General features: G+C 38.9%; 2 protein-coding genes across 2 annotated transcripts in view; both read left to right on the top strand.

The window, feature by feature from the left end:
* The first annotated feature begins 1,992 nt into the window (after positions 1–1,992).
* Positions 1,993–20,909, top strand: part of LOC122644233 (subtilisin-like protease SBT2.4) — a 19,883-nt gene continuing 966 nt past the window's right edge. The window contains exons 1-11 of the mRNA XM_043837854.1: positions 1,993–2,196; positions 2,590–2,734; positions 2,832–3,229; positions 3,334–3,429; positions 3,522–3,591; positions 4,610–4,892; positions 4,982–5,322; positions 6,333–6,603; positions 6,704–6,976; positions 7,778–8,181; positions 16,005–16,007. Coding sequence (XP_043693789.1) covers positions 2,012–2,196; positions 2,590–2,734; positions 2,832–3,229; positions 3,334–3,429; positions 3,522–3,591; positions 4,610–4,892; positions 4,982–5,322; positions 6,333–6,603; positions 6,704–6,976; positions 7,778–8,181; positions 16,005–16,007 — 2,469 coding nt within the window. The 5' untranslated portion in view covers positions 1,993–2,011. The remainder of the gene's footprint in view (positions 2,197–2,589; positions 2,735–2,831; positions 3,230–3,333; positions 3,430–3,521; positions 3,592–4,609; positions 4,893–4,981; positions 5,323–6,332; positions 6,604–6,703; positions 6,977–7,777; positions 8,182–16,004; positions 16,008–20,909) is intronic.
* LOC122644235 (serine/threonine protein phosphatase 2A 59 kDa regulatory subunit B' gamma isoform-like) overlaps positions 14,858–20,909 on the top strand; it is a 25,604-nt gene continuing 19,552 nt past the window's right edge. Inside the window, exons 1-2 of the mRNA XM_043837859.1 lie at positions 14,858–15,048; positions 15,259–16,742. Coding sequence (XP_043693794.1) covers positions 15,507–16,742 — 1,236 coding nt within the window. The 5' untranslated portion in view covers positions 14,858–15,048; positions 15,259–15,506. The remainder of the gene's footprint in view (positions 15,049–15,258; positions 16,743–20,909) is intronic.

The raw sequence follows: 20,909 nt of genomic DNA, 5'->3' as shown, positions 1-20,909 counted from the left end.
TTGCTTGTTTACATCCTCCCTTCTAGGGAGAAGATTTTCTAGACCGAAATACCTGTTTATAGAAGAATCTCTTGATGGCAGTATCATTTTGCATATATGTAACACTGATGTCTAATTGGATGGATATAAAATTATTTGATTGGGTAGTCAATTTCATATTAGAGGCATATATGGTGGATTTTTCTAGCAAAAGATATTTTTTTTCTCACCTAGGGTGAAGAGAGAATCTGATCAACCAAGGTGATTTCATGTTTTGATTGGATGAATCGTGAATCGTGACTTCCTGCCTATTGTCAAAGGTCCGAAATAATTTTTTTTTTTTTTGTATAAAAGGAGCTTTTATTATATCATTAAGGTCCGAAATAATGTTTCTCAGGTCAATTAAAGGATCTTTCTTTCTTCACCCAAGGTGATTTCATGTTTTGATTGGATTCTTGGAAGAGTGAGTTGTGACTTCCTGCCCTTATTCTATCGTCGAAGGGTCGAAATAATGTTTCTCAATTCAATGCAAAGGATATTTCTCTCTTCATTGTGGGTGAAGAGATACTCGATACAATTTTTTAAAAATCAATTTGCTTTTTTGGAATTAGGTCAATTTGGATAGTTTTGCCAAAAAGAAGTCTATTCTGATTTCTGACACTTAAATGATAAGTGGCCATGTGGATTGGCCATTTATTTTCTTGAAAAAAGTTGATTGCACTATGCACAAGAAAAAATAGATAGTTTGATTTAATTGAGGAAGCTCAGTTCCTACTGATTAGAGAATTTTGTTCCGCATTAAGTCACTTGATGAGACTAGTCTCAGTAAATCTTTTCTTCTTCTGTTTATTGTGTTTTCTGAATCATGAATACGTTTAAGTTTCTACAAATTATGCCATCTTTGCTAACTCAGACTTCTTTATTAATTAAGATTTCTCTTACAATGGAGAGAATATGAGAGGAATCTTAAAGAGAGTTATGATAAAAGAGGAATCCTAAAGAGAGTTACACATGTGATATAGATATAATCAGAATAAGGAGTTCCATAAAGGGAGAGACGCCTTATAGGGTTAATATCTTCTAGCATCGTTCATGTGTTTACTACTGTGTTTTTTCTAATGGTCTGAGGATTAAAAAGGACATGTCATAGCCAAAAGGGACACCTTGTAAATGCATTTAAAATGGGAATGCTTGTCACTTGCCGTTTGTCGTTTTTTTTCCCAACAAAACGTGTTTAAGACAGTAAAAAAAAGGAACCCGTTTTAACCGCGTTTTTGCTAACAAAAGTTCTGATCTTTATAACCAGATCATGTGATTTCACATGCTCTCCATGTAGAAGACGAGGAGGTTACCTTTCCTTAAGCAAAAAGGATCTACAAGCTGACTTAATAATTAGAGGATAGAGTGCCTTAATTAGCTCTAATAAATGAATGTATATGCATATAGCTTCTTAATGGAGCTTCCCAGTAACGGCAGCTGCAAATATAAGGGATCCGACTCCTCTACTTCCGCCTGCCCAGTATTGCCGTGTGCCCCCACACACATGCGTGGCAGAAAGTACCACCTTAACCCTGCTCGGGCAGGGGTAAGGTGGTACATTCCGCCTTACTTGTGTGTGGAACGCACACGGCAGTAGGGGCAGGCGGAAGTAGAGGAGTCGAATTGAAATAAAAGAGGTTCCTTAGTCCTTGAACTGAGATGAAAACGCTAATATATATAGCAAATTCAAACCTTCTTTTCAAAACTTCTTCCTCAAAAGATTAAAAAGTTACCAAAATTTTAAAGTCTTGTAGTTACAGTTACAACTGATGGAACCCATTTGTCTTTAAAGATCCAAAACGTCCTAGTTTTAGTCATACTTCTAGTGTGATATTCCCAGCAATTACTGATCTTTAATAAAGTTCCTTCCAGCTTTATTCACACTAATCATACATGTTTAGGATTAGCCACCATTTTGCATGGCTTCTCTTCTTTAAAATCTCCAAATGAGAAAACAAATTAGTCTAAAAGAGTTCATTATTCATCTCTGACCATGGGATGGACAATGAATGTATCAGCTTCATTGAGGTGCAGGTGCACCATTCTTCTCCTGTCTATGATTGTTTTTGTAGCCTTTCCAGAGCAGCGAGCTATCTATCTGGTCTTAATGGAAGGAGAGCCAATAGCATTCCACCATGGTACAGAACTTCTTGAAGGAGAAAGGCATGATCCCAACAGGTGACTATTTAACTCAGGTTTTAGGTTTTAACCCTTAATGGGTTATGCATTTTCATGTCTTTCATGGCCTACCCATTTGGTGCAAGCTCTAATGGTGGCAGACTTCTTAGCTAAATCGGCTGCAAAATTTGGTACTTCTTCTCCTATTGACTCATGGCCTGCTTCTGTAGAAGAAGATCTTCGAGTTGATGTCCAAGGAAGACCTAGTTTTCGGTGGTGTTTAATTGAAATTTACAATTCTTTTTGGCTGCTTCCTCTCCCCTTTGAGGGTCTTGCCATAGGAGGGGGTTAGGTCCAGCAGTTCTTGTTTTTAGTTTCCTGGTTCTTCCAGGTTTTTTTTATATCATTTTTCTCATCTTAATACAATTTTGAATCCTACTTCAATGGTGTCAGTAAAGGTTACAGGGCTCATGCAAAGCAATTGGTGGATTCTCATGATCAACTTCTACAGAACACTATAGAGGTTGGGGGCTACAAAAAGCTCTACAGCTTCAAACATATCATTAATGGCTTTGCCATCCACACAACTCCTTCTCAGGTAAACCCTCACTCCATCTGACTTTAAACTCAAAATTTGATCTTTACTTCTTAACCAAGAATATTACATGAATCCCTTATTGTGTATAATTTCTCAGGCTAAAAAACTGGAATTAGTGGAAGGAGTGACATTGGTAGAGGAGGATAAAGGTGTTAAATTGATGACAACATACTCACCTCAGTTCCTAGATTTACCCATGTCAGTATGGACTCAAGAAGGAGGATATAGACATGCTGGAGAGGGACTAGTAATTGGAGTTATTGATTCTGGTATTGATCCAATGCACCCAAGCTTTGCTTATGATCCTTTAGATCCATACACTTCAGAACTTCCTCGATTTTCCGGTGACTGCGAAACTGGTCCTCGGTTCCCTTCATTCTCATGCAATGGTAAGATAGTGTCAGCAAGGTACTTCTCAGCAGGAGCTCAATCTATCACTCCTCTTAACACTTCAAAGGACTTTCTCTCACCATTTGATGCAGATGGACATGGAAGGTATGCATAATAATTGTCTTCTTATCTTAAAAATTAATTTAAGATGACATCAAACCCTAATCTTAATCTTCTCTCACATGAAATCAAGTTAATGTTGTTTTCAGTCATGTGGCATCAATTGCAGCAGGGAACTTTGGAGTCCCAGTGGTTGTGAATAGCTTCTTTTATGGGCGTGCCAGTGGAATGGCGCCACGTGCACGGTATGATCACCATCACCATTTGAATGTTAATATCATATTTGAATAAGATTGATGTATTACATATATAGTTTGATCTTAATTTTTCTTAACAGCATTGCAGTATACAAGGCAATATTCCCTAGCATAGGGACTATGGCGGATGTGGTTGCTGCAATTGATCAAGTAAGCTCTTAATTTTACGTGGTTCATCCAAGATGGGCGATAAATTAGAGCTTCCATTATTCTGATTAAGAAAATTAAAGATCCTCACACACATCTCCTTGCGAGATCACACCCTATATATAACGTTTTAAGAGACATTACAATACAGAGAAACCCTAATACCCTAAAAGTACAAAAGTACTGCTCCTAGTATAAATGTCTCCAAAAAAAATTTGAGTTCGAAGCTATGCCACTGAATCCTAGGAAGGGGGCGGGAACCGGCAAACAGGACTGCTTGGGGAAAAGTGAACAATACTTCCTGAATTAAACTGAGATCAAACTTAACCAATAATACTTAATTCCAACTCCACAACCAGTAAGTACCTCATCAGATTTTGCTTCTTATTCTTGTGGATAATAAAAAATCCATCATTCTTCAATCTTGGGTGGCTTCTAGCAAACTGTGTTTAAAGACTTGCTGTGAGCACACACACACACATATCAAAGGGATCTAATTATGTAGATCAACATAAACACCTTGTTATTGGTGAAGCCTGATCTCAGTCCAGAAAGTGTTGTGGTGTTCCTTCGGCGAGCCATTTCGCCTTTCGAAACGTGCATAAATGGCCTAAAAGTGCATATATCAGCGCCAAAGGCATTGTCTCTTGTAGAGCTCGTCGAGACCTTCGATTTGATATGTATTTCTCCCTATTATGATTTAAAATCTCAAACTAGACCAGGTGGGTCTCGAGGGGCAGTTTTGTATTTTCTATGTTAGGGTTTTCTTATATATTGTAGCTATCCCTTTGAGAAATGTGAGAGAGGGTTTGTATTATTCTTCACCAAAATAGTGGATTCGTACTATCACTCGACCGTGGATGTAGCTTCTTTCTTGGGGATGAACCACGTAAAATCTTATCTTGTGTGTGTGTGATTTCTCTTTCTTTTTCGTTTTCTTCTTCAAAATTTCCATTCTGCTGAGTTGATTTCTCTTTCATGATGATCAATAATCATATGGTAGCAATATATCAATTGACAGGCGATTCTAGATCAAGTGGATATCATAGTACTCTCCCTTGGACCAGATGCACCTCCAAAAGAAACACCAATCTTCTTAAATGTATTCGAGATTTCCATGTTGTTTGCACAGAGAGCTGGTATTTTTGTGGTACAAGCTGCAGGGAATCGTGGCCCAAGTCCATCCTCAATTGTGTCCTTCAGTCCATGGGTAATGAGTGTTGCTGCTTGCAACACAGACAGGAGTTTCCCTGGTAAACTTGTTCTTGGTGATGGTAGAAACATTAATGGTGTGGGACTATCTGGTAATTAATTAATTGCTGGCAATTTCTAGCTTTCTTTTATAAATTCTGTTACTTATAAACACAATTGCTAATGATTTTGGTTTAATCAGGGCCAACTTTTGGAAATGGGTTATTACATTATATGTTAGTGCTAGCAAAGGATGCAGTGAAGGAAAGTGGAACCTTCCCCAAGACACCACAATATGTGGAAGAGTGTCAATACCCAGAGGCATTTGATCCTACATTGGTGCTTGGTAGTATTGTTATCTGCAACTTCTCAGCTGGGTTCTTCAATGGGACCTCCACTGTTACAGCTATCTTGGATACTGCAACTGAGTTAGGGTTCATGGGTTTTATTCTCACTGCAAATGCTCTTTATGGTGATTTCATTGCTCAACCAATTCCCTTTGCCGTTCCAGGCATTATGATCCCAAAAGTAGCCGATGTGCAGGTAAACATCTTAAAACACTTCAGCTCTGCTAGTGATTGTGACCTTCATACATGGTATGTACAATGAAGTAATCATCCAAGAATGGATGGAATACGTGTGTTGATAGATTTAATTTAAGGGATCAACGAACACAAACAATATTAATAAAAGATTTGATTGGAATCATACCCGGATCCATATTACTTGTTCAGAATTACTCAAAATAAGGTTGCAACAGAATCAGGTCGGGTTGGGTTGGGTTTTTTTAAATCCCAATCCAACCCTGGGTCCCCCAAGTTGGGTCCAAGCCCAGCCCGGCCTGGCCCGACCCTGACTCAAGCCCTAAAAAATCCGACCCTGACAATGAGTCAGGGTCAGGACGGGCTGACCCTGATTGGCCTTGATTGTGATAATGGGGGGAAGGTAGATGCATGGGCTGGGTTGGGACGGAGAAAAAATTATCAATATACATAAAAATAACACTATAATAAAATACACTATATCATTTATTATCTTCATATTAATAAATTTTTATAACAAAATGTATGTGAGACTTTATAATATATAGTTTCACAGTATAACTTAAAACAAAGCCGGGCTCAGTCCGAGGCCCCAACCTTAGCCTGGCTCGACCCTGACTCAAAGTAAAAAAATTCTAACCCTCTCTAACCCACCCTTAGGGCCCGAGTATCTCAGCCTAGGCCCTCTTTGGGCTTAGGGTGGGCCAGGGCAGGTTTGGGCCGACAAGGCCAAGCTTGCATCCCTACCTCAGATGTTCGGGTATTGCCTGCCCCCCTCCATATACAATTCGTTACTGGTCGTAACCAATGAGGATTGTTTCTTTTATACAAACAGGAAGCATGGACTAACTTTGAAACCGAGACGAATTAACTGAAGCCCATTAATCTATTATGAAGATCACTTCCAATTGGGCTTCATCTAACCAAGTCTACGAATTACACTAATCCGAACCCACACAATAACTGATGCATCTACATATGTAACTTCTGTCATTTGCTTGGTTATTTTAGATTCTATTGCAGCACTACGGGCAGTGGACGACCAGAGATCATAATGGACGCGCCACCGAATACAATGCAAGAGCAGCAATAGGAGAGGGAAGAGTTGCTTCTTTCCAAGGACGAGCACCTACTGTTAGCAGATTCTCTTCAAGGGGACCAGACTTCATCGATGCCAGTCGAAGCAACCTAGCAGATGTACTCAAGCCTAATATTCTTGCTCCGGGCCACCTTGTCTGGGCAGCTTGGAGTCCTATGAGCATCGCAGAACCCATCCTTAATGGTAATCTAATAATCCTTAATTATGGTTTCTAAGGTAATCTAATTAATCGTTCGAGTTTAATTTGAACTTATTAACTTGGTTAATTTGTTTGGCGTTATAGGTTACAATTTTGCTCTATTATCTGGAACTAGCATGGCAACTCCTCATGTAGCTGGAATTGCAGCACTCATTAAACAATATAATCCTTCATGGACTCCTTCCATGATAGCCTCTGCAATGTCTACCACAGCATCTAGATATGATAACTATGGAGAACCTATCATGGCAGAAGGATTTAATATCACTAGCTTATATCCCTCCACTCCTTTTGATTTTGGGGCTGGCCTAATAAACCCAAAGCTTGCATTACATCCAGGCTTAGTTTTCCCATCAGGTAATGAACTATCTCTTATTATATTCCCTAAATGGAAAATCTTCTTCTAACAAAGGTTGGTTACCACCATAGTTCGAAAAATCGTTTTGTTTCGGTGTCTCAATTAGGTCCAGACAACCTAAACCTCAAAATTTTGCAAAAATATTGTTTTTTTTTAAATTATTTTTATGAATTTTGTTTGATCATTTTAGAGTGCAAAAGGCCGAACGAAATTATAATCGAAATTTTGAAGAAACTATGCATTTTTTAAATCGAAATTGAGAGAGATCCCTAAATGAAATGATTAAAATTTTTGAAATTTCGATGAAACATTGTCTGTTTTGGATTTTGATGTTTCGTCTCTGGGGGTTCAGAATTACCGAAATATTCAAAATTTCAACAAAATTTTGAATTATGTTGATCTTATTTTTTTATCCCTTGTCTTATTCCAGAAAGTAATTTTAATAATAGGTAAAAAATGATTTTCAAAATAAATTGAAAATGACTTACCATTATATCGTTTTCAAAAACTGTCATTGTTCATGTGAAATGATAAGATTACCCCCCACATTAAAAAACTCGAAGATAAGACAAAAAATCCCAAAAAAAAAAAAAAGGGTTTAAAACTTCTTAGTTCACATGCTTGATGACAACAAGATGCACCCAATTCTAAAAGGTTGTCATGTAGAGGTCTATCTAGTAGATCAAACAAGTTTACTTAATTAATTTGCTATAAAAATTTCGGTTGAAGAGATTAATTTCTATCCAAAGATGTTATTTTCTAATTGTAAAATTTGTTTGTCTACTGATGAATTAAAGCAGGATTTGAAGACTATGTTGAGTTCTTGTGCTCCTTACCAAATACCAACTCATCAGTCATTAAAGCTATTACTGGGAGATTATGCAATCACTCACTTGCCCATTCATTTGATCTTAACCTCCCTTCAGTAACCATATCAAACTTGATTACATCTCAAGTAGTGCGACGAAGTGTGAAGAACGTAGAGAGTAAACCAGAAACGTATTTATGTGCGGTTCTCCAACCAAGAGGGGTTGAAGTTAGTGTGAATCCACCTCAGTTTACTGTAAATCCGCAGGGAACTCAAGACTTGGAAGTTACAATCAATGTGACCCAAGCGTTAAACTCCTTCAGCTTTGGTGAGATTGTTCTAACTGGAAGTTTGGATCACATGGTGAGGATACCATTATCTGTTTTTACTGTTCCAGTGTCCAAGGGAATGTAGAGGATTGAAGATATTGAAGCACCATCTCTCTCTCTTTCTCTCTTTTTCTTTTTTATTGAAATTTTCTTGTTTAAGCCATAGAAATGGGCCAAGTTCTAGTTTGCTTCACGGTCCGGATTGTCTACTCATAAGGATTTCACCGTCTATGGGATGTGGAACTCATTTCTAATATACGGAATCCACATTCTATGACTGGTGAGATTCATATGAAGGGGGCAGCTCATGTGGAAAGCTGATCCCAACTCAAAATTTGTACCCAATCCAATGAGAATTTATTGCTCTTGGCGAAGGTGTTTTTATACCCACGGTTTAAAGAATCTCTGAATCTAGGGTCTTAATTGTATGTGTGGGATCCTTACACCCATGATTAAGGGTGTCAATTTAGAACCGAAATCTAAATAGAATCAATCATTTAAAATCGAATCGAAATAAAATAAATCGGTTCATTTTGTTTTCAAAAGCTGGAATCTTTTCTCAGTTCAATTTAATTTTAGTTTCATGATTGAAATTGCCAAACTCTCTATTAGTAAAAACGTGTTTAAAACGAAGTTTTGCCGTAAGTTTTCCAAACAGACGGGAAAAAAGGTAAACGGCAAGCATTCCCATTTTAAATGTATTTAAAACCCGTTCCCATTTTTTTTACGTTTTTTAAGACCTTAGACTTGTTGAACAATGACTTACTTAACTGAACATATCTCTCTCTCTCTCTCTCTCGAATTCTGATCAGCCTGATTCTTTCATTGATGTAAAGATGACTCGAAGGGTTACATATTTCATGATATCACCTTCAACTCAAGGTCAATGCACAGACACTGAAATTAAAAATATGTATTTCAAATAAAAATTCCTCAATTTATATGAGAATATTGCCCTTTTTTTGTTTCATTTTTTTTTTAAATATAAACTTTTAGAACTTGTACCATACGTTTTTCGTGTTTTACTGTTCTCGTTTTTTTTATTATTTTATTTGACCATCTGTTTGCAATTTTTTTACCGTTTAAACCCTGTACCGTAAGACTCTATTTTTTTTGCCATTTACATTCTTGCAAACTATGGTCAAACTGAATCAAATTACCCATTTTCTAACCGAATAAGGAGCCGAATTAATCATATTTAATGTTTTAATAAATGTGGATGATAAATTCTATTCCCTTTTAATGTTTGAAAAAATTTTGGTGGATTATGACACTACAAATAAAGGGTTTTTTTGTTGGTGAATATGTAAAAAGTTGGCCCAAACACCTAAAGTAAGGCCAAAACTGAATACAAGTTAGATCAAAACCGAATAGTGAGCTGAATATGAAATCGAATACAAACCAAGTTGATTTGGTTCTGATTTGGAAAATAGGCTCCTATTTGATTTTGATTTCCACATATTGTATCTTGAATCAAATCAAAAAATTGAAACCGAACCAATTGACACCCTGACCCATGGTACAAATTCGGACCATTGTTCTGAGTCTACAAAACATACGCATCATTATTTAGTTTGCACTAGCTATGACGTCAACATGATATCAAGACCATTTATTGCTCATGACCATGGTTTGAGGTATCGGATCGGATCGGCCGATATTGGCCAGATCAGATCGGTATCGATCGAGCCGATGCCGAGATTTGAACTATACAACAAGGTTTGATTGGATCGTTGATTGGATTGCCCAACTCGGTTGGATTGGCCAATCCGATCTGGTCCTTGACTGATCCAAGTGAATATTTTTTCATTTTTTTAAAGTTTTAAAGTTTTTTTTTTTAGTTTTTTTATAGTATCTTGATCGATACCGATCGATACTGACCGATACCAATCAATTTTGACCGATCCGATCTAGATAATATCGGCCGATCCGATCCCGAGATCACAACACCCACCACCTCTGGCCGATACATGATCCAATCCATAAAAAAATGATTTTGGGGGGTTTTTTGACCGATCCGATCCCGATCCCGATCCAGAAAGGTTTTGGCCATGACCGATCCCAAATCCGATACCTTGATTTTGAACCTTGCTCATGACTCTACTTTTCTCTCTCTATTCCAACTTTTGTTTTCCAACAACTCTATTCCAACAGCTCTTCTCCAAGTGCTCTCTATTTCAATAGCTCTTTAAACCCTTTCAGTATATATATATCTTTTAGTTGATAAGAAAAAGAAGAATTTGATTCCAATGCAACTTAAATGACTCTCAATTTGAATGTGAGGTCCTCACTCGTGAATAAATTCTACACTTAATTGAGTGAGTGATTTTTCAAGAAACCCTAGATTTAAATGATCCTTTCTGATCTTTGTTATTTTGTACTTTATTCCTTTATTTCAACTACATCAATCAAAAAATTAAAAACTATAACAAGTGATCATGACATTGTTTAAAGCTACCTAACGTGGGCACCACTTATCCACCCTGAAGTTAATGGCCAGGCAATCCATCAGTTATAAGCCATATATACAATGGTAGTTCTAATCCATTTCTGCAAGTATAGATCATGAGGTGCCAACTAAATTAGATTATTTAGCAGATCAAGAAAACGAGAAAGTAGATGAGCTAAGAAGCATTTACTTTTCATAACCCTTAGAAGGGACAAGACACATGTCCTACCATTAAGCCCCAAGAGTGAGATTTTTAAAGATCCTGTCCCACAGACAACTTAGTCTCAACTGACCCACAAAAGAAAGAGCCCTTTTTTTTTTTAATTTTGACCTAAAAATAATGGGCTCCACAGGGGCTTGACTGTCGTTAAGTAGGGTCTTCTTGACCTATGGACTTGGAAGATTTTTTTTGATAAAGCTATGGACTTGGAAGTAAAGCTATGGACTTGGAAGATGGAAGTCCATAATAAGTGTTGGCCAATGAGGATTTGAACAATTCAATGTGGGTCACAAGGGCATAATTGTCATTAAAAAAGTAATCTGATTTAAATTTAAAACAAAAATACAGTTTGAGAGTATTTTAGAACTTTAAGACAGCTAATGTGAAACAAAAATTTGGAATGGAATTACCTAAAAATTAGGGGTGTCCAAAATTGACCAGCATTGGTAGGCCCGACTTGAATTCATCGGTTGAAGATTGAGATCGCTCGATCGATTATTAAATATGTTGAGTTCAAGCATTAACTAATTAATAATTGGGCGGTTTCGATACAATGTAGTGATCCATCGGTTACTTGTCCGAGACTAACCAAATACTATGATTGGTAAATAATCGACCATTTGTAGCCTGATTAACCCATTTAAGTCTATGTGGTCAAATTATAGCATGTTTAAGGACTATTCATGGCCCGTTCAAAGATTGTTTATAAACTGATTAGTCAATTAGTAGCCTGTTTAAGTCCCAATTAGCCCATTTACCTTGAGAATGATTATGGATCAATTCTCCAAAAGAATAGAAACATGTCTATGCTGAGACCCGATACCCAGGCATAATTCTTGTAGGGCCTTAAATTGGTGGGGACCGATTAGGCTTGACAAAAACTGACAAAGCCCTACCGGTTGACATCCCTAGTAAAAATAGACTGTTACCAAATGTGACCCATTAGCCTGATCATTAATTGGATTAGGCTTAGGCTCATGGATTTAGGTGTCGGTATTATATTGAACAACCGGCCAATACGTATCGGTATCAATATATCTTTAGAAGGTAAAATGGTCCAGAAATCGGCTTTTGGTGGTAAAATGGTCTGATACAACCTACTATATCTGTATAACTTAGACCGACACAACCACCAGTATCGGCTGAGGTCGATACAGCCACCGTATACAAAACCTTACTTGGGCATGGACCTGACCTGGAAGGCTAGTGTTATATCCTTCACTGCTGCCAGCTACTCTTTTTACATGGACAAAAAAGGCCACTGGAACCGGCCAATTGCCAATTGATTCCTTAATTAACATATTTTTAATTCAATAATAATAAGTAGAGAATAAGATAATCTATTATTTTATTTTAAAATAGGCCACATATGAGAGCAAGAATACCAACCGGTGTTGCAATGTGGTGTGTTATGTGTACCTACGCCCACCCATAGTCACGCATGAAATGATCAGCGCACCTCCTAGAAAGGCGAAAAGGACCAGGGGTGCGCTAATCATTCGCGCACAACTGTGCCTGGGCTTGTGGTACACACCTCATTGCAGCATCGATTAATATTCCTTTTCCCTAATCTATTATTTAATTTTAAAATAAGCCACATAATCTGCCCAATTATTAATGGGTCGGGCTCTATTCGCTGCCCTTTGTTAAAAGAATGAGTTTGGGCCAGCCAGATTTATATCAACCACCAAAATTTACCTTTTTTATTTTATTTGAAGGTGGGAAAAAAGGGCTTTAGGGATGATTTTTTTTGTTTTTTTGGTAGAAGCTTTAGGGATGACATATTGACATACCTTCCAAAATTCACCAGTGTAATGCATAGTCATCTTCACTCAATTCGGATGTAATCAATTCATTTATGGACAAATCTCCCTTCTCCCACAACATTAGCTTTTGTTCCTTGTCTAGTCTTCCCATTTGATTATAAATTTTAAGGAGTAACTTCTAAGAAGTTAAATAAAGATAAAAGTTTTCCCACAACATCAGAGTGAGAAATTCTCTCAAAGTCTGGGGACGGATGATGAAGTGGAGAGGTGTGATCAGAGTATTGTGTGACTGACACATTCCTTTAAAGCTTAAAGAAAAGTTCTACAGACGACCTGCTATGATGTATGGGGCAGAATATTGAGCAGTTAAGAAATGCTCTATAGCGAAGCTATGTATTGCAGAGATGTGTTGCAGAGATGAGGATGTGAAGATGGATGTGCGGCAAAACAAGAAAGGATAAAGTGAGGAACAAACGTATTAGAGCTGATGTGGAAGTTACCCCAATCAGCGACAAACTCTGAGAATGTCATCTGAGGTGGTTTGGTCATGTGCAAAAGAGGCCTAGGGATGCCCCAATAAAGATGAGTGATCTGATGTTGATTGAAGGAGCTAAAAGAGGTAGGGGCAGGCCTAAAATGACCATAGGTGAGGTTGTGAAGAATGATAATGACATGCATAGTCTAGGTTTGTGTCAAGTATGACCTCAAATAGAACCGTGGAAGCCAAGGATACACGTTATCGACACCATGTAACTGAGATTTTCCTGATTTCCTAGGCTATCCTGTTTTTTCTTACTTTCATTTTTCATTGTCCATCACTCCCTTTTCTTATCCTCTTTCCTTTTGTGTGTGTGTGTGGAAGGATCTGTGTAGTCGACCCCATTTAGTTGGGATAAGATTGAGTTATTGTCTCCCTCTCTCTTTCCTGACAACTAGTTGCACTTTCTCTCCTATATACTTTCGTGACAAATCGATCGGTGCCTCTCTCATTGGTGTATGTTTTCACTCCAACAGTGTGAGAAACGCTTCCACTAAATTAATATAAGGATCAAATTTTCTCAAGAAATTTCATCACCGATAATCATTATTGTGCTTATATAGGTGCTAGGAACAGTGAATAGTATTTCAAATTGTTAACAAATAGGGGGGAGAGTAATACTGACCTTAGCTTCGTTAGTGTTTCCTTTGGGATGGAAGAAAACTTTTTACATAATATATATAAAAAACTTTCCATTATTTTCCTCGTCTTCCCATATTGTTAGGATGGGGAGGAATCTTTTACATACATTAATGATGATGCGAAAAATAATGTCATCCACATAGGACCCACATGATCAAGAGAAGAGAGAGAAAATAATATAAAAACTCGTAGGAGAGGATGTACTATACATTGGTTGTGTACTTTTGTGTGTGAAACTTTTTCTGCTGAACAATTTAACTTTGGAGAAATCTTTCCTACGAAGAAGTGTACTGTCATGCCCAGACATGGGGCGAAATGACCGCCCATCCCATGAAAGGCAGAAATGATCACCCACAAGATGCTTCTACGGGTGCTATCAGTGACCCTTGTACGTATGCAGGGGCTATACTCCGCCAAGAGGAAACATTTCCCCTTTAACCTTACAAGACTTAAAAGAAAAGAACGAAAGAATACTAGAATCTAAGAATCCAAAGGCTAGATCAACCCATCATGTTAAAGGGAAGAAAAAAGTCCATAGGGGTAGTTAAGTCAATGTGCAGTATAGAGAAGCTTGACACTGGATATCCCCTTTGATACATTTTTCTGCTTATTTAAGTTGATAGGGTGGGTGACTAAAACATTTACCAAATAGAAAAAGGATGTTTTGATTGATCTACATTAACTGAATTGCTTTGCTTGCCAAATTAGGTGTTGGCCCAATACGGCCCACGGCCCATATGGAGGTCCATTTGCTATCTCCATCTTCCTTTTAATAGACACTGATATAATCGGAGTCCCAAATACACCAAAGTGGGCCCATGATTCATCAATATTTATGAATCTCTTATTTTTTTTTAAAAACTTTTCTTGAATTCCCAAATTAACCCTTTACCTTTTATTTATGTTACCGTTTGGTGCCTCCTACTCCCTAGTCCCTAGTCCGTAAGTAGGCATTAATTAATCTCCAAATCTATTTACCCTTATTGTATAATAATTTTCATCACTTAGGTAAATTCTAATCTAAGCGACGAAGGACAGAGAAAGAGAGAAGTTCGTTTTGTATCGCCCAGAGGAACTACAACTACTTGCATTCTTGCCCCCTCGCACCTCTCTCTCTCTCTCCATCTTCCTTCCGTTCGACTTTCGTCGTGGAGGAAGAGAGCGTGAGATTGCAACTAGAGATTTTAAGTTTTTTTTCTTATAATTATCCAGATTTATCATTTCAGAAACCAGGCAGAATCAAGTATTCGATTTATGTAGGAGTTACCTTTTCTCATTCATCTCTGGTTGTTGTTTTTGTTGTCGATCGAAGGAGCAATGTAAGTTCTTTCTTCAATCCATCGTTTCTCTTTTCTTTTTCTTCTTCTTTTAAAAAAAATCTCTTTCCTTGATATTCATCTGTTGGGAAAACACCTTCCTTTCTCCAATGGCGGAGATTCCACTTTTTCTTGTTCTTGTTCTTGTTTCGCTCGGTTATTTGCGGTTGCGAGCTCTGAATAATGAGCATTTGAATCATGTTATTGACGCAGATAAGGCTTCATCGGTTTGGATTTCGGGCGGAAGGGATGAGCTTCTGATTAGGGTTTCCATCTGAACCTATATATAAGTATATGCCTTAATTCTTCAACCCATTTCGCTGAATTGAAAGAAATGCCTGGCATCAGAGATGTTTCGAGGGAAGATTTTTAGTTGCATGCTCCATCTGGATGGGGGAGATCCTGAGAAAGTGTTTTGTTGACCGGGGTTAGGACAGGATTTGGTGTTAGGGTTTGTAAATATGATAAAGCAGATACTTGGGAGGCTACCTCGGAAGCCTTCTTCGAAATCGGCTCCTAATGATGCTGTTGACGGAGGTGTTGCCAGCGCCGTAGGTCATGGTCTTAATAACTCGAGAGCCTCTTCCGCTCCTGGGAAATCTTCAAATGCAAGCACTGGTCTTTCCCGTACTAACAATGGGGCTTCCGCCCAGCAATCCTCCACTACAAATAAAACGAATGGAGGAAAGAAATCTCCGGCTTTTGCTTCCCAAGCGGGGCCTTTGCCGGTGTCTAGTGCCTACGAGGCACTTCCTAGCTTTCGGGATGTTCCCAATTCGGAGAAGCAGAATCTATTTTTTCGGAAGATTAACATGTGTTGTGTTGTATTTGACTTCACCGATCCTTCTAAGAATCTCAAAGAGAAAGATGTAAAACGGCAGACGCTGCTCGAACTTGTTGATTACATTTCCTCTGTTTCTTCCAAGTTCAATGAGATGATGATGCAAGAGATTACAAAGATGGTAGCTGCGAATTTGTTCCGCACGTTTCCATGTTCAAATCACGATATCAAGCTCTTGGAATGCTATGACCCGGAGGATGATGAACCCACAATGGAACCAGCATGGTCTCACCTTGAGATTGTTTATGAGTTCTTCCTGAGGTTTGTGGCTTCATCGGAGACAGATGCGAAGCTGGCAAAGAGATACATCGATCACTCATTTGTGTTGAGGTTGCTTGACCTTTTTGATTCAGAGGACCAAAGGGAAAGGGAATACCTGAAGACAATACTCCATCGTATCTATGGCAAATTCATGGTGCACCGTCCATACATCAGGAAAGCCATAAACAACATCTTTTACCGGTTCATTTTTGAGACCGAGAAGCACAATGGGATCGCGGAACTGCTCGAGATCTTAGGCAGCATAATCAACGGGTTCGCATTGCCTCTGAAGGAAGAGCACAAGCTTTTCCTTGTGCGGGCTCTGATCCCGCTACACAAGCCCAAGTGTGTTTCTACATATCATCAACAGCTTTCATATTGCATAACTCAATTTGTGGAGAAGGACTTCAAGTTGGCAGATACAGTGATTCGTGGTCTTCTAAAATATTGGCCTGTAACTAACAGTTCGAAAGAGGTTATGTTCCTTAGTGAGCTAGAAGAAGTTCTAGAGGCCACCCAAGCAGCAGAATTCCAGCGATGCATGGTACCTTTGATCCGCCAGATTGGTCGCTGCCTCAACAGCTCACATTTCCAGGTACTGGCTTTGGTTTTTGTTTTTCAGGGTTGTGACTCCCTGCTCCCCCCCCCCCCCCCCCCTTTTGTTTTTCCCTTTGCTTGGAACTCGTTGTTTTGAAATTCGGAAATCTTTCAATTGCTTTGTTGATATTGAAGTTGGCTTATTTGTATGCACATGGGCACCCTTTCAGGATAGAAACACCCTATTAGATAATAAGTTAATGTTGACCTTTTTAATATCTTTATCCTGGATACTATGTAATCTTCCTAAAAATTTAGCCTCCTTTTGTGAAATTAGCCTGAGCTGAGCCAGGGATGGTACACTTTGGTCATACTGTGAGCTAATATCATTTCCTCTTTTGATAGGTGATAGGAATATAGTACATAACAGTTGATAAGATATGAAATGTATAGTGGAGGTTTATGGGAGTCAATAGGGTGTATACGAAGACAACTGCTAGCGCAGTTGGTTGGTGCCTTGCCCAATAGAGTGCAGGTACCCCAGGAGGTCCTGGGTTCATTTCTCCTGTCTTCACCTTGTGCCTTAAGGCACTCCTCACACCAATCAAATAGAAAGACGAAACAGAAAATCAATGCAAGAAGGGCGAAGCATCTTTACTCCCTACTTTAAAAAAAGAAAAGAAAAAGAGAAGGTGTATATGAGATGTATACCAGAATGGAATGAAAACACCTACCCGAAACATAGAAAACAAAGATAAAGATCCAGTGGAAACCAGTAGAAGCATTGCTTTGAATTTAAGCAGCAATGCACCACTGAACAGGCCTAAGGCTTTCCAAGGTTACCTTGAGCACTAATATTAGAAAAGCATTGGATGGTGTGGATGCTCTCTCTCTCTCTATGATAGTCTACATCAGCCCTATAAAGCCACAACCACATTAATCATCGCAGAAGACTTTTACTTTCTACTGCCAATGCAGATCAACATCATCATTCTCCCATTCTCTCTTCTCAGCCCCTCTTTTCCCCACCCTCTTTTGAGTGTTATTGTTTAGACCCAATCCTGGGAGGTTTCTCTATCTCATCTCCACTACCAAGAGAAATCCCAGAAATCTCCTGGACTGCTTTATCAACAATCTTTGTGTTTGGGATGGAAATGCTGGCTTCAAATTCTCTGTTTTGCTGAAGAGTCTGTTACATCTGGTGAAGTTGGAGATAAAAATTGTGACTTGACTCCGTCTTTATTAAGAACTCAATCCCTAAAGAGTGAAACACTTCTAGACCTGCCAACACCACTTCCCTTTGATGGGTAACCAATCACATAAGGAATAGAGATTCGAAACCAAAGCATGATCTTCAGCCGCAGATCAAATAATACTCACATAGAGAAAAACCAACAACCTGGCTGATACAAATTAAAATCGAATGGCCTAAGAGAATATAGATTAAGTTCCCAAAGTTTGGAGTTAACTCAACGGCCAGATTTGGAGAAATAAAAAAAATATCAAATTAGAAAGTTGCTGAAATTGGAAACTGAGATCTAGTATCTAGTATCTACAAAAATTTAGTGACTTAGTCAAGGAATAACAAGTGAAAACCATATTAGAAACTTAGAACAGATTTAGTAACCAAACAGTACCGAAATAGAAAGTTATCAGATTTAGTAACTTGCTGGAAATAGAAGTAAAGTGGGACAATAGTGTGCTTTAACAGCACTCAAGACCAGACAGTAGACTGCCGACAAACAGGGACATGATGGACTAATAGAAGGCTGTATCTGCTGTAGAATCCAGGTTTGAAATTAAAAGGAACAATGACTACAGTTTGGAAGCAGAATTGCAGTTCAAAGGTTAAACAGAAATAATAACTTGAATGCGCAAGATGGAGAAGTAATCAAAATATGATCTTCGGTGAAGGAAGAAAAAGAAAAAGATAGAAAAGAAAGTGATATGGACTAGGCCTCCCACCTAGAAACCTGGCTTCCCACCAAGCTAGCTTAGCATCCCACCAAGGTTGATGTAACGAAATAGAACCCTAAGTCTGATCAGCAGCAATGAAGAAAGAAGAAGAAAGTAGAGAAAGAGAGAGCGATTGAGAGGGTAACCTCCCTTACGATTTGGTTAAGATCAAATCGTGGGGAGGGCAATCTTATTTATAATATCAGCAGCAAAAGAATTACATATGAACTCCCCAAAATACCCCTAAGACAATAGAATAAACTAGAAACAAAAATAGGACTAAAATATCCCCAGAAACCTGTAAACTCTAATCGACAACTCTTAACACTCCCCCTCAAGCTGGAGCGTAGACATCACCGAGATCCAACTTGGAACAACCACCCAAGAGCAGGTCAAAATAAAGCCTTCGTAAACATATCTCCAAGATGAAACTGTGAACGAACAAAAGGAGTAGTAATTAGCTTCTTCTGAACCGCATCTCGAACAAAATGACAGTCAACCTCAATGTGCTTGGTCCGTTCATGAAAAACAGGTTTGTTGGCAATATAGATGGCAGCTTGATTATCACAGTTCATCTCCATGGGTTGATCATTGGAATAACCAAGCTCACGAGCAAAAGAACGAACCCACATCAATTCTTCAGCTATATGAGCCATAGCTCTGTACTCAGCCTCAGCACTGGAACGAGCAACAATGGTCTGTTTCTTGCTCTTCCAAGTAACCAAATTACCTCCAAAAAAGATACAATTACCAGTAGTCGATCTTCTATTGCCATCAGAACCAGCCCAATCAGCATAAGAGAATCCAACAATGCGGGTATGACCATGGCGATAATAAACCAGGCCCTTACTTGGAGCACCCTTGAGGTAGCGTAAAATGTGACAAGCAGCATCCCAATGTACTTGCTTAGGTGTCTGCATGAACTGACTAACAACACCCACAACAAAGCAGATATCGGGACAAGTAACTGTAAGATAGATAAGTTTACCGACCAGGCGTCGATAGTGATGTGGATCACTAAAGTCCTTGTCATTAGAAGCATCAAACTTGACATGGGGATCCATAGGAGTATCAATAGGTTTGCAACCCAACATTCCTGTCTCATCAAGTAAATCAAGAACATACTCTCTCTGGGTCAGGCTAAGACCTTGAGAACTGCGAACTACCTCAATACCAAGAAAGTACCTGAGGCTACCCAAATCCTTGATCTGGAAGTTATCATGCAAATACGTCTTCACCTGTGCAATCCCAACATTCCTGTCTCATCAAGTAAATTAAGAACATACTTTCTCTGGGACAGGCTAAGACCTCGAGAGCTACTAACTACCTCAATACTAAGAAAGTACCTGAAGCTACCCAAATCCTTGATCTGAAAGTTATCATGCAAATACGTCTTCACCTGTGCAATCCCAAAAGTGTCATTACCAGTAACAATAATGTCATCGACAGAGACTACTAAGATGACCAAGTTAGACCCTTGACGTCTAACAAAGATAGAGTGATCAGAATAGCACTGAGAGAACCCACAACCAGCCACAACATTGCTAAATTTGTCAAACCAGGCACGGGGAGACTGTTTCAGTCCATAAATTGCCTTATGAAACCCGGACACTATCCTCCCCCTGAGCAACATAATCAGGAGGTTGCTCCATGTACACTTCCTCCTGTAGATCACCATATAAGATGGCGTTTCTTCACATCCATCTGAAAGAGAGGCCAATCAAGATTGACCGCCAAAGAAAGCAAAATACGGACAGAATTCAATCTTGCAATAGGAGAAAAGGTGTCGAAATAATCGACCCCATAGGTCTATGTAAACCCCTTGGGGTGAGAGATTGGAAACAAAAACATAATTGGCCAACGGGTAAAGAGGATGTTGAGTGCAAGTGCGAATACCTTTCCTCTTTGCAATAGGTAGATCATCAACGTCTAAAGTGGTATCTGTAGGCAAGGAGTCGGCTGGTGGCGGTGGAGGGGCAGCCACAATAGGTTGAGGTGGCAATGGCAGTGGCAGTGGCAGTGGCAGCGGCTGCTGTGGGGTGCGGCGCAGGTAGACTTGCATCTGCTTGGAACCAGGATGTGCAACTAACGGAAGGAGGAGGGACAGACTCAGCAATAACACGACCAACAACACTAATATCAACAACGAGATCAACATCAATGGGAGGACCAGCAAAATAAGGAGTGTTTTCGAAGAAGGTGATATCAGCGCAAACAAACTTTTGGCGAGAGATAGGATCAAAACACCTATAACCCTTTTGGGTACGAG

This window comes from Telopea speciosissima, chromosome 10, assembly GCF_018873765.1.
Source record: "Telopea speciosissima isolate NSW1024214 ecotype Mountain lineage chromosome 10, Tspe_v1, whole genome shotgun sequence".
In the NCBI taxonomy this organism is placed as follows: domain Eukaryota; kingdom Viridiplantae; phylum Streptophyta; class Magnoliopsida; order Proteales; family Proteaceae; genus Telopea; species Telopea speciosissima.
The sequence above is the reverse complement of the archived record's forward strand: the minus strand, read 5'-3'. Positions and strand labels throughout refer to the sequence as shown.